At 36.5% G+C, this 13,688-nt stretch overlaps 1 protein-coding gene across 2 annotated transcripts; it reads left to right on the forward strand.

Annotated features, from left to right (window-relative positions):
- Positions 1–1,505: 1,505 nt before the first annotated feature.
- LOC124416105 (lipase member H-like) lies at positions 1,506–12,663 on the forward strand. 2 transcript variants are annotated; one of them, XM_046896986.1, is made up of 6 exons: positions 1,506–1,644; positions 8,738–8,883; positions 8,942–9,199; positions 9,292–9,522; positions 9,735–9,894; positions 12,479–12,663. In XM_046896986.1, the coding sequence occupies exons 1-6, from the start codon at positions 1,559–1,561 to the stop codon at positions 12,561–12,563; spliced, it is 966 nt and encodes a 321-aa protein (XP_046752942.1). In that variant the 5' UTR covers positions 1,506–1,558; the 3' UTR covers positions 12,564–12,663. The 2 variants fall into 2 exon arrangements, with proteins under 2 accessions (XP_046752942.1, XP_046752950.1); XM_046896994.1 differs by having other exon boundaries at positions 1,542–1,657.
- The last annotated feature ends 1,025 nt before the right edge of the window (positions 12,664–13,688 follow it).

Consider the following 13,688-nt stretch of genomic DNA (forward strand, 5'->3'; position numbering starts at 1 on the left):
CAGATTATAAGCAATACACGAAATACATTCTTTTCAATCATGAATAAGTTTTACATAATATATATAAGCGCTAACAAGTAATTCATTATTCATGACTATTCTTAATCATCGTTGATATTAAGTTTTATTTAAACATAAGTACTGATAATATAATTATTCTAAGTGCTTAGTTAGTGTCAAAATAAGTAAAGTAAGGTAAGGTAACTAAATTAAGTGTACAGTTTAATAAACTATGGTCAAAGTGCCATTGTATGAATAAAACTATCATTTTTTTTTGTCACAGTTAATGCATTAGCACATCAATGATTTCTTCAAACCCAAAATCCCAAAAATTCGATCCAAATACGAAATTCGTAAAGCAAGTTATCTTTCGAACAAAAATTACCTCTTTTTGTTACAATTGTGATGAATTCTTGAGTGTATATATAACATAATATGTTGGTATAAGGGTTTTTGAGGTCACTGATCTCAAAAATGGGGTCATATCTCAGAAATTTTTAAAGTTCAAAATGGCGGACCTATCATGAGCGAATAGGATCAATTTTAATATTTTGAATACGACATACTGGATCCGCTATTTGGATTTTTGAAATTTTTGCATCAGATTCGTTTTGAGCAACTCTAAAAACTCACGATTACCGAGTTCTTCTCAAGTAAATCTTGTATAACTGATTCAAAAACAGTGTCTCATATATATGAGATGTTATGCCGCAAAGGATTAAGGTTATCAATTTAAGTAGACCAATTGCTCAACTTATTACTTGTCGTAGCTCCTGAGGGGAATGCGCTGACACTGTGAATAGAAAAACTCTAAAATTGATATTATGATCACGTACGCTTATGCGTTGTAATCTACTTGTTATAGCGGTGTAGTGAATTTATTAAATGCGGATTAACTGTTAAATGAAATGTTGATTTTGCGGTAATTTTATAACGGCTATTACAGCGAGAGGCAGTTTGGATTCTTCACAAGCGGTCAAGCACACCGTCGTGACAGCATTAAGTCAGCGTCTGTGATTGTAGAAAGGTATCGAAAGTGCTTTTTACCTTTACTGCATTACGTCAATAATTTTAAAATAGTTCACTTATTACAATCGCATTCTACGATGCAGCAACTGGCGTCAAGGTCAGTTTTATAAATGTAGTGGTTAATTATACGGAATATAAACGGAATAGGAGCCACTATACTAATATATTGACTTCAAAACAAACGCTGTGACGCAAATGTAATTATTTCTATTTCGTGACCCAAATCTATTCTGTCGGTGATTACCTGATTTATTGCGACGGAGTTACGAGCTCGAGCATCCAGTTTAGGTCAAGCTTCGCGTGTATGAATTCGAGAACACGCGCAATGCTGACATTAACGATATCTCATGAAGGTCGAACACAAATAACACTATTGTATTAGTCTTTGGACGATATGCTCAACATTGCACATCTGTGTTCATAAAAATGTGCGCCTGATAAATATAGGGGAACCAGTCGAACTCAGGGACAGTTCATGCGCAGCTGTCTTAACAGGTAATTTGCGCTCCTAATTTTGTCTCAGAAGTCAATGATGCTCGTCGATTTGTTGTGTTTGCTGTTTGGTTGCTCGACTGTTTTGGGTACCAGTGATTTGTTCTACCGGTGCTATGAAAAGTGAGTATGCAGGGTAAATTTTTCTTTTATAATATACTAAGCTAAAGTCAAACGATGAATGATCAAGGTATCCTGCAAACGATTAAGGGAACACGTCAATCAGAAATTGCCACTTTAATTACGGGGTTCACGGTGAAAGTTATTTTTAATAATCTTAAACGATTACACTGAATTTATGTTTAATCGAAAAAACTCTGGCAATTCCGCTAACTATAGGTAAAAAATTAGGTGCTGTTATTTTGATTGAGTTCGCATTTTGTTATCATATTGTGAAAAATAAAAATGTTGGATCACTAGACCTTACTGTTCACGGGAAACACGTTTCTCAATTTTGCCACTGGATTTTCACCTTTATATTTGAAAAACTTCCTAGCATCGTCTAAGAGATATGAATCAATTTGTGGATTTCTGTAAAAAAAAATTTTATCGGAAAAGGTTTAGTTATAGTAATAGAAATTTAAGTCATGCACAAAGAATTATCAAATATTACAGATTCCAAAATGAGTTATTATCGAGGGAGTAGCCACATGATCAATTTTATTTATCTCTGCAAATTTTGTCAACGTGAAAATAATAAATGTAGCACAAATTCGGCTCTATTTGAATAAACTAAATTGAACTGTATCACCTACACACCCATGCGTCACGTACACGTCTCGATATTTTCAAGGATGGAACTTTCATTAAAATACAAAATTAACCCTCAAGAAATGCACTATCGCGGCTTCCCGATTCAGGAGCGCATAGGTATGTCATATATACCCATGTGTTACTGGATGTTAATCATTTACGGCTTACGATTAAATTAATTGATTGAAAAATTTTCTTATTAATCGATACCTCAAACGGTGTAGAAAAATATAGTGCTTACGGAATGATTGTAAAAAAAAGTATTCTTGATATAACAGAAGAAATGAAAATAATTCATTGAAAATTATCAAAATATGATATTTTCTTTAAAATATCTTATATTAGGTTCTTTGACTTCAATTAAAAAAATATATTTATTTAGTAAGGCAAAGTTGAATGATTTTGAAATAATTATTCTGAAGCATAATCCGTCATTTATTATTCAGTAATAATAACACTCTTCGAAGTATAAATTCTATAAAATATTAAGTGAATGATTGAATGGTACATTCCACCTAAATTCTAGCAGTATGCTCCTTTCACATAAGACTGAATTACGATGTTGAATATCTGTCAGGCTTCTTTTAAAAGAGTTATTTCAGCGTTCTGATGACAAAAGCACATAAAAAATATTCGAAAACACTTAATTTTTTTTTTTCAAACCATTAGGTATAGGCTTTATAGACCATGTCCCATAAAAACACTTCATTCCCACAAAACATTTATTCGGATAAACTGTCAAAATAATGACGCTACAAGAGCACTGGGTAGCACCTACTGACAGACTGACTACCCTTGTCTTTAATTTAGTTAGCTTTCACATTTCATAATGGTTCTGGTGGTGGGTCTGTATAGTGGGGATAGTAGACTTTTTTCCCGCCCCGACATTAATCTCTATTACCATTTATGAGGGACAAATACATATAATTCGTCCCTAAGTATCCCATACTCCATACTCCTCTTGAGGGTTGAAGCTGGGAAAATGGTAGAATGCAAGAGTACTCTCTTCGCTGGTTACTGATCCAATTTGCCATAAAAAAACCAAGGCAACACTGAGGACAAATAAACAAATAAACGAAAGCAGTACCCTGATAAAGATTCTCAGTCGTCGTGGGAGCTGGATCACCACGGTACTGGGTTGAGGTATATGCAAATTTTCGTCAATATGATTTGAATTTTCATACGAAAAACGAATGAATTGTCGCGAAATGATGTTAGACACGTGTCGTGTCATTTCGGCAATGAGGGTCCGTATTCGTCAAGCTCGGCGTAAAATCAAATTATCAACTTATGCCAAAAATGTCAAATGATTTTCGTGACAGTAAATATAGCAGACGGACAGTTTGTCAATGAATAAATGAATTCAAAAAGTTGTTCCGAATAATATTTATTGGACACATGGACGGAACAAGGCATACGACAGGTTGCAATAAAATAAGGTTATGTTGACCGGCTATACACATATGGTATCGATCATGAATATATTTTATAAAAATAATATTAGGTATTTCATTTTTTATTACAACGATCTTTCGTCAATTTCTTTTCACTAATAACCGTATACAAATTGTTTGAAAATTAGCGCTTTAAAAAACTTGCTAATATGCTACTCTCAAGCGGCAGCGTTTGGCAAAACGGGTCCCCATTGACGAGCTTCGATTTCACGAGTACTGGCAAACATGATGGAACGACAAAGCTAATTTCGGTTCGACTCTGACGCTATAAGTGCTAACATAATAATTCAAGGGAGTTTTAAACAAACCAATACAAACTCGTCCATTTACAAGTACAGGATAAAATAGAATGGAATCATTATAAGACCTTGGGATAAATCCTCTCTGGCCGTACTAGCAAACATACCGGGACATTATATTACACGATACGTATTACGATACACATACATTCTGAGCAGAGCTCCTATTTTCAGATGTTTGGATTGCGCATTCACGTAATGTCCTGGCATATGAAACAAAAAGGACTAACAAAAAGTCTAAAATAGATGAGTGATACAACACAAATAAGTATTGAGTGTGCAGTGAGTAACTATATGAAATCAGCAAGAGAATGAATGAATGTACACAGAGAGAAAATAGTATATTGTGTATCTAGGGCGGAAATTGTGTATCTAGTTGCCAAGGCTGAGCTGAAACTCGCACGAGCGTAAATCGCTTTCCGCCCATAGTGCAGACGATACTTTTTGTCCATAACCTGTACTGAAAGTTTACCTTTGAGTGCACAAAGAATAGGCTAATTACAAGATACACGACGATTCCGCGGTGATAGCGCGGTGCACCACTCCATTTCGCGCCCGGCGTTTGTCGAAGCGGGCGCAAAACGTGATTTTGCGCCCGCCAGCATTTTGCGCCCGCTCATTTGTCACCGGGCAGGAAGAAGCCACTTTGCGCGCACTTTAGATGCACGAAAAGGGATACTTTCGGTGCAGGTTGGACAAAAAAAGTTGTGAAATCAACCAAATCGATTTAGTGGGATGAAAAATTGTTACTTCAATCATTATTTTCTGATAATGAATATACCGTAGTTAACATAATAAATTCTGCCAGGTCAAATCCATCAAATGAGTTATTCGAAATATGCGGTTGATTTGATTGAAAAGTTTGGTTCAAACAATATTTAGTTGTGTCAACTCAATGATCCGGTCGAAGAAAGGGGTATCTGCGGTTGAATGCGTGCAATCGCTTTAACCAAATATTTTTTTGTCGTCAAAGAATTCAGTATTCCGCGAAATCAAATTTTAACCTCTTGAAACAACCCTTACATGTGATTTAGTGAACAAATTAATTTTGTAAAAATAAGTTATTTTTACTATTTTCGTTCAATCTTATACATTATTGAATACGTATGGTTGAATGAACTTTTGATGATTGAAAAAAACAAATTAAGTTCGACTAACTGCAAATACTTTTGTTTCAAATTTATGTCGAAACAACAACAAAGTTCTTTCCATACAAATCGTCCAATGAATCTATCAACAATCACGAATAGGCTAATGAATTAAGCTACTTTTGAATATTTTTTATGACATAAAAGAAATATTTACATTGAATAAATATTTTGTTGATTGCCAGAATTTCATTCGTCAACCTAACTATTTCATCGGCTTTTTCACTGCTTTCCAATTGTTAAAATATTCATGAAATCCTTGCAATTTTGCGGAAAATCTCTTCGTGTCATCTTGCAATAGTTTCATATCACTGAGACAAATATATTTCGTCATCTACGAGACCAAAAGTTGACCCGAAGTCTGCGAGAAGTTCGGCGGAGGGGATATATATATATATAGTTGTGCGACTAGGTATGATAGGTATTTACGAGCGGTCTCCGGTTCGAAACACGAACAAATTCATGTGACGTCTAATCGGAAATTAAAAAATGCGTTTTATTCGACTTGCGAACAATTATAAGTTACTTGCTTTACTAAAAAATCTGAAACTTGCCTTAATTAGGCTAAAAATTTCAAATTTATTTTTATCAGAAATATTCCAAATAATTGAAACACTACACTGAACTGAATTGTTTTCTCAACGATCGAATAACTTACCAAATCCAGCTCATATTTTAGCTCACTATCTGTCGAGACTGCAGCCTCTTCGCTAATTTTTGGGCCATCGTCAATGGGCAAAATATCGGAAGTACACGGATTTTCTTCAACACTTTTCGAATTAGATCTTTAATCAATTTCCGGCGTTGGGCACGGCTCAGTTTATGAGGCGACATTGCACGTATACATCTCTATATATGCATTCACGCTAAAGCTGTGACAGAACCCAAGGCAACTTCATAACCAACAAAAATTCCAAGAATAACGATACGACTGATCACGGAATCATTCACGTTGTACACAATAAGCAATCGGAATAAAATCCTGATACCACTCACATTGTCAGGACGTACGTAAATTGCAGATTATATCAAGATTTCTGATGTTAAAAATAAGGAATAGTATCGTGACTGTACTCATGTATGGCAAATAAATATCAGCAACTAATTTTGCAATTCCTATTTGTATACAATTGGCACATTAGGGAACTTGAATCACTTCAAAAATCTTTCACAATCATGTTGAATCTAAATTAAAATGCATCTGAATGAATATGAATTTAAATTTGTAGGTTTATAAGTACAATATAAATGTAAGGAGGCGTGTCAAGTATGGCTAAGAAGTACATTTATATGGTACAGGTGGGCAAGCGCTAGAGTATGTTTGACAACATGCGTATTTGTGTATATTCGTGTACAAGACAATGTAAAGACACCTTGCTTGACGCAGAACAATGATAGACGTCGGTATAGGAAGACACGCTTCAAACACCTTGAATACAGTAATACAAGTTTAATTATATTTCCGAAACTTATATTTAAATATATCCATACTTTGTTCTATTAACTTTCATCTTTTATTCCACTACCTTAAAAATCACAAACACCACATTTATACATGCACTATTATCTCCGACGACAAGAGACACGCTCTACCTAATATGGGGAAGCCTAGGTAAATCTCTATCACTCATTAGCCCATATTTGAGAAAACTGTAATTTGCACCCTCAATCAGCGCCATTCCTTCCACATCTATCACATTTTTAGCCTCAAAATGAGACAGTTGTTAATAACAGTGGAGCGCTGGCATCGCTACATAAAATAGTAAATGCTAATGGGTGAGGTGAGGAAAACGTTACCTGTAGGGTGCACACAATACTTTGTAATGAGAATAGTATGTCGAGTATTTTTCATCATTCTGCTTCCATCATTTCGAATGAACGCAGTTTATTGTCTATGAAGAATATTAATTTTCAAACTTTATGGTTTGGGAAAAAACGATCCAATGGTGCCCCCTAAACCGTGGTGCCCTAGGCTATACAAACCAGGATAAACAATGAAAGTTGTTTCTACTTCCTTTTTGGTAAGCTAGTCGTTTGAAATTCAACTGGCGATTTTTTAATCAGAATTTTCTTCTAACCTGTAGAGTGAAAATGATAACCCAGCGAGTTATTTGATATTCTCTTTCGTGATTTGACCTGTACTTTGGTATCCAAGCCGTTTTTTATGTAACTAAATGTAAGTTTTTTTCATTTTCTCTCTCTTCCTGTTTCTATAACAGAGCTCTGTTTGGCATAATATTGTTATGTTTTTCTTTCGATATAATTGTTAATATAACTATCGTTTCAATAAATATAGTTTTGAGGAGCCCCCCCCCCCCCCCCCACAAGAGCCGAAACATAAACCAAATGTTTACCTTTTAAATCTATTCTATCTGTTATATCTATTTTCTTGCTCACTACAAGGAAGCTGACATAGAAACGCGTCCAACCATGTGCAACAACATGACCTTCGGCTTCAAAATCCATGATTGGTAATGGCGGTGGGAATTCAAGGAAAATGAATTGTATCGGCACATCCAGTACTTCTTTCACGTAATTTGTTTTATAAATTGGTCAAAATGTTGTCCATAAACCTGAATGCACTTGTCAATACGCATAATGAAGGATTTCCTAGCTCTACTAGAGGAGAAGAAATAAAAATAAAATATGATGCGATACAAAAACCGTCAGTGAAGAAATAATTTTACAGCTGTTACGGAAGAGACTGGATTGTTGACATTGAAGGAGACTTTGAGATCGTTAGTGATCGCATCCGTCTTATTCTTAGGTAGAGAGTTATATGTAATTTTGAAGTAGGAGTTGGTGACATACAAGAAACGATTTGCGGTACCGAATAATATTCCTTTTGTTGAACAAGACGTGTAACAGTGTACACTAAGTATACGAAGTATATCACGATCGGACAACCCGTCAACAAACACATTACAGGAAAAGGCAACGAATGACTGACGCAACGACGGACTTGAGCCCAGAGCACACGAAGCGTAGAAGCCGTGTGCCGTCACACACACACGAGTCGGAAACGCGCCGTCCGTGCACTAACACATAGCGCCAGCCAATCACGGCGATGTAGTAGTGCACGGACGGTGCGCTGCGGCTCGTGTGTGTAGCGGCACATGGCTTATTGCATTTCGTGTGCTCTTGGCTAGCACATTCTTTATAATTCATCACAATTTCACTCGAATCAATTAGGATTTAGCAGCCCAAGAATTACGGTATAAATTTAATTTTCAGTTTACTTTATATTTAAGTCATTTATATTTTTCGTTTGTGCATTTCCAGTGAAATTCAAGCACTTATGTAATTTTCATTGGTATTGACTGTATCAAATATTAAACATTTAAATCTAACCACTTATTTGCTTATTTGACGAACTGACTTTGGTAACTAAAATTTATATTCCAAGAACGACATAGGAATAGGGCGCATGTGAACCGCTTTTAATCACTCGTAGGTTTTTGCTGTTTTCAATAATTTTTATGAATAATTTTATCATCCAAGATATCGTTCATGTATGAATAACGACATTTTGTAAAATGATGGTTGAAAATTAACTTTTCAGAACAATTACCGAGTACAGTGACATAGAATCAGGGAATGCGACGAAGCTGATAAATCTGTTCAACTACGAGTCGCTTCCCGTAACGTTTTACATTCACGGTTGGCGGGAGAGTTGTACCAACGAGAGCTCATTGACGATCGTGTCAGGTACTTTGCCAAAATCCGCTAATATATTTTCAATATAATTATCTCCGTGTTTTCACAGCTCTATTATCACTCAATACTGGTGGACATATTTGCTGCTTTGACTGGAGCACAATTTCTAAGCACGATTACGTGTCAGCTGCGATCAAAGTTCCGGAAGTCGGAAACGTTTTGGGCAGAGATATGGCAAGCATTTCGGATATGGGTTTAGCGATAGACAAGCGCTGGTTTATCGGTTTTTCGATGGGAGCTCATGTCGCTGGATGTGCGGGGCAATATCTAATTGAAACAAATCACGACCGTCCCACACGAATTACTGGTACTTGCAAAGTTGTTGATTTTCATCCGCGGGTACAAACGTCTACGTCTCAATTATAACGACGGCCATTTAGTGAAATCTCGTATTTATAGGCTTGGATCCGGCTCTTCCACTCTTCTATCCGCCATTCAGCGTCGAGAATTCCTGTCGTTTGAATTCTTCCCAATCTCACTTGGTAGACGTCATACATACGGATGGTGGAGTTTACGGCGTTTCTGATCCAATTGGAACCTGTGATTTCTTCCCCAATTCGGGAGTTCGTTACCAAAAAAACTGTCCCTGGCTGCCAAATCCGTTTGATATTAGTGGAATACTCCCAACATGTGAGTACGATATTTAAATAATTGTAGATTTTAAGTATATGCATTTTTTGTGCACTAATATTCTAGCAATAGCTGCTTCAAAAAATTTTCAAACGTAAAATTGCCACAATTGTAGATATCGAATATTTTCGCAAACTGTTAATCATATCACTTTTTATAACCTTAACATGTTACGAAGTTTGATTACTCATAGGTGTAGTAAACGTTTTCAGATCGATGCAGCCATGACAGATCTTGGATGTATATGGTAGAGGCGATAAGAAATAAGAGCTCGCATTTAGCGGTACAGTGCAACAATGCTGAAGATTTTTACAACGAATCTTGTAGTGGGAACTTAATAGTTGCGCTGGGTTCTTACCTCCACGTCAAATCGTAAGACTTTGCTAAATATTTTTGTAGAAAAATCATTTAATTTAAAATAGCGAAAGACAGGGAAGTGGAGCCATATATCATATATTTGGCATCCCTGCCGTACTCATTATTTCACAAACGTTGCAGCAACTTAGAGGTTATGAGATTTGTAATATTTTAGGTCTTGCGCAGCGACTTAACTTTGTGACTTTTGTTACTATATTCCGACAACACTGCAGCAATATAATTTTACCAGTTTTGAAATATTGCCACAATATTGCAGTGACGTAACTTTGCAAGCTTTGGAATATTTTAGAAACATTGTAGCAACATAATTTCGCAAAGTTTGAAATATTTCGGAACCAGAACTTTACATAAAATGTGAAATATTACCGAGTAGTAGAATTGTCTAAACCGCAACTATCATTTGATTTACTTGTTGCTTTGAACTAACCTTTATTATTATTATGGATGAATTAGCCTGTATGAATCTTACAAAGAAAATCCCGGTTCCAACTAGAAGTATCGAGTGAAAGCGATACTTTCGTCTGACATTGGATCAATATCGATTTGCCATCTTAGACGCGTAACTTGAAAATCCAGTCGCGAATTAATACTTACTTCAGAATTATTAAAATCGTCATAATGTCTACCGATCGAAAATTTGATTTAAAGTTGACAGAAAGTCGGCGAAACGCTGACTATTCACACGAGCGATGTAATAATGACCGCAGGCTGTAAGCCGAAACTTGAAGCTGTGCATTGTGGCAACCATATGTCAAAAAATGTCGTCAAATAGGTCAAGATCAAGACAGTGATCAAGAAAAACTTACATGGAGAGTATCAGGCCATTGGATCACGGATCCTGCTCAAGCTTGGAGAGTTTCTTTGGCGCTGAAAATAAAGCTCCTCTTGCTCCGTTCGATCTAATGGGCCTTTCGTCGCTCGCTACACTTCATAAACTACCATCAAATACCATTTTCTACGTATTTTTTCAGGCTTTGCCATGCGATAACTCACTATATTTGACCCTTGTTGCTCTGCAAGGCTAACGTAATTGCGAATATAGTAAGCGGCGGTACTGAAACCATGTCTGCGGAGCTAAACGAGAGCGTAACGATAAACTGCTCGTGCATGCACGCGACATTCTGACTGAAAAAGCATCCATAGCTTCGAATTTAGCTCGCTGGATCCCGCCAAGATTTCAAAAATAACATCTGACAATATTTAATGATATTCAGTCCTTACTTCTTAAATATCCTCATTGAAAACACATGGAAACACCTGCTGACAATCGCAAATCATTGATTTTAGTATACAATTGGCTGAAATTTCCCTCATAACCAATTTTACATCATTTTGATCACCGCAGCTTCACGAATGCACACTATGTATAAGCGAAGCGAGGTAAACCGAGCAAGGATTTATATTACATATCACCTTATAAGAATATGCATAGTATTGGCTAGCATTTCAATTAAATAACGCATTGAGACAAGACGTTAATATGGCAGTTTGCTTTGAAGTGCCTTGAAAAACTGCCATTTGGCCTTCACACTTATTATTATTTATTAAAATAATTAAATGATTGCCATCTTATCACAATTTCTCCATTTACCAAGTTTGAATATCTCTGACTTCATCTTGCGCAATAGATTCAGAAACTCATTCAGGTACTATCAGTTCAATATTATCAGCATCAGTCTTCGAAATCGTGCAAATAAACACAAGAAATTGATTTTTCAGTGAACTATATTGACACTTACGTTAAAACCATTTCCACAACACAAAAACAAATGTATCTTTTTAGTAAATAGTTTCGCAGAGTTTTACTCATCTAATGCAATGGTGTTATTTCGACGAAATTATGCATTTTTAATTAGGTTCGGGCTTTTAATCAAAGGATTGTGTGTCACAGCTCAATACAAAAATTACAATATGTGAGATAATGGGGAGTAACAATAATCTATTCACCATCGATTTTTACTGTTTCATTCGTTTAATAAAACAATCCATTGGCCTCGCAGAGTGACAAGGGTTAAATATAGTAAGTTATCGCATGGAATATGAATTTTCATGTCAATTTTCAAGTAAATTATTTGTCGACTCTTACATTATTGACCATATATTAACAACCTAGCGGACATTTGTGAACGTACGGTTGACATGCAGTCAACTATTGGCTTCCAATACACCCTCTTCATCAGTCTCCACTTAGTTGACTTCATTTATCGCTTAGTAGACTTAACTCGTAGACTTAAAATTGAGCGATATGTATTTGTTTTTATCTGCACTTGAACACTTCAAGGGGGTGAAACCACCCTCCAAAATAAGGCATCTGGAAAAGTTTTCTCATTACGAAAAATAAAAAACAGGGCCAAATTGCTCCTTGATATACTTTACTTTGTAAGGTCGTTTTACCCCCTTAAAATGTTTAATGGCACATTTAAGAGATCAACTGAGGTACCTTTCCTGTAAGTCAAATATAGTCGACCGTGTTACTTGGGTTGAAAAACAATATTTTACTGTGTAAAAATTTAACCTACTACGATTATTTGGAAATGGACAGAGTAAAGCATTCTGAAATAATGATTATTCTCGTCAGGTGCTCTGGAACGTATTACTATGAGACAAACGGGGAGCCTTTCTATGGCAGAGGTGAAGAGGGCACGTATCCCAACAGCCCTTAGTTTTAGTTCGTCACAACGTGGAGAAGACAATTAGACAGAAAGTGCAATTCAAACCTCTAATATCCTACGTGAACCAAAGAGAAATGACGATGGAGACGGTAAGAACTGCCTTATTAAAATCCAAAAACACTTGTAAAAACTGTGTGAGATAACTTGATCCTGATTGTATTACAAAACTAGTGTAAGCTTTAAGCATTCACCTCATATTTATTGAAAATATATCATTACTGAACCGTTTACAATTATTCCTAATCGTGTAGAGATAGAGAAAGTTCAGTGATTTTAATCCTATATTCCTTCCGTCGAGAGAATGACAAAGCGTCGCACAGGTTCGGCCAAATTGGAGATCGGATGGGGATAGTGGAGCTTGCTATTCAGTATCGTACCGATAATGTGGCACATTTTGCCCTACACCAACAGTCCACGCTCTGTAAAAGGACTAATAGGTAAACTAGTATCGCAGTTTCATTCGTTCTACTTCCTCGTCCTTATGTTCTGCCATCAGATGCGTTAACCAACCAGAATATCAAAAGCACAATTCAAATTTCACAAGTCCGAACACACTCGCAACTTTGCAACGACTGACGCTTGTCGGTTTGAAATAAACCATTAGGTTCGAGTAACGGGAACCCTTGTCAGCTATAGCCGGGTCTGGACAGGTACGAGACCCGTTCGGGTAGCTGGAGTGGGTAAAGTGGGCGGCCCATTGGATCGGATCTGACCGGACTTGACGCGTTTGGCTTCGTAAGCGTGTCGTTCTCTTGGCGAAAGGAGTGTAAAATGTCCGCGGCAGGGGAAGGATTTGAGAATACGTGGGATCGAAATAAGGAAAGAAAGTCACCTTAATATTTCGTCTTATTCCGCGTTTAGCGCAGTACTCAGCATACAGCTGATGCGACAGAATCGCGAAAAGTACCTAGAACATATAGAAATCAAGTGGCTCTGCCATTCCTTGTGACTGTCGTTTATCGACCGCCTAAGGCATGTAATCTCACCCATTTTGAGGATGCTTTCTACCGCGTCAGTGGCCCTTACACTCTTTCGGTGGTTTTCGAGGATTTTAATGGAAATGAACTTCGCCAGTCACACGACGCGATTTATGTGCGTGAGTTTGGCACGTCTAGG

The sequence above is a fragment of the Diprion similis genome, chromosome 1, assembly GCF_021155765.1.
Source record: "Diprion similis isolate iyDipSimi1 chromosome 1, iyDipSimi1.1, whole genome shotgun sequence".
NCBI lineage: Eukaryota > Metazoa > Arthropoda > Insecta > Hymenoptera > Diprionidae > Diprion > Diprion similis.

What these genes read in the sequence shown, in the direction of transcription:
- LOC124416105 (XM_046896986.1), top strand. Translation starts at nt 1,559, where the DNA reads ATGATGCTCGTCGATTTGTTGTGTTTGCTGTTTGGTTGCTCGACTGTT. An exon ending in CTCATTGACGATCGTGTCAG is followed by an intron (nt 8,884 to 8,941) that starts GTACTTTGCCAA and finishes GTGTTTTCACAG; the next exon opens with CTCTATTATCACTCAATACT. An exon ending in CCGTCCCACACGAATTACTG is followed by an intron (nt 9,200 to 9,291) that starts GTACTTGCAAAG and finishes TCGTATTTATAG; the next exon opens with GCTTGGATCCGGCTCTTCCA.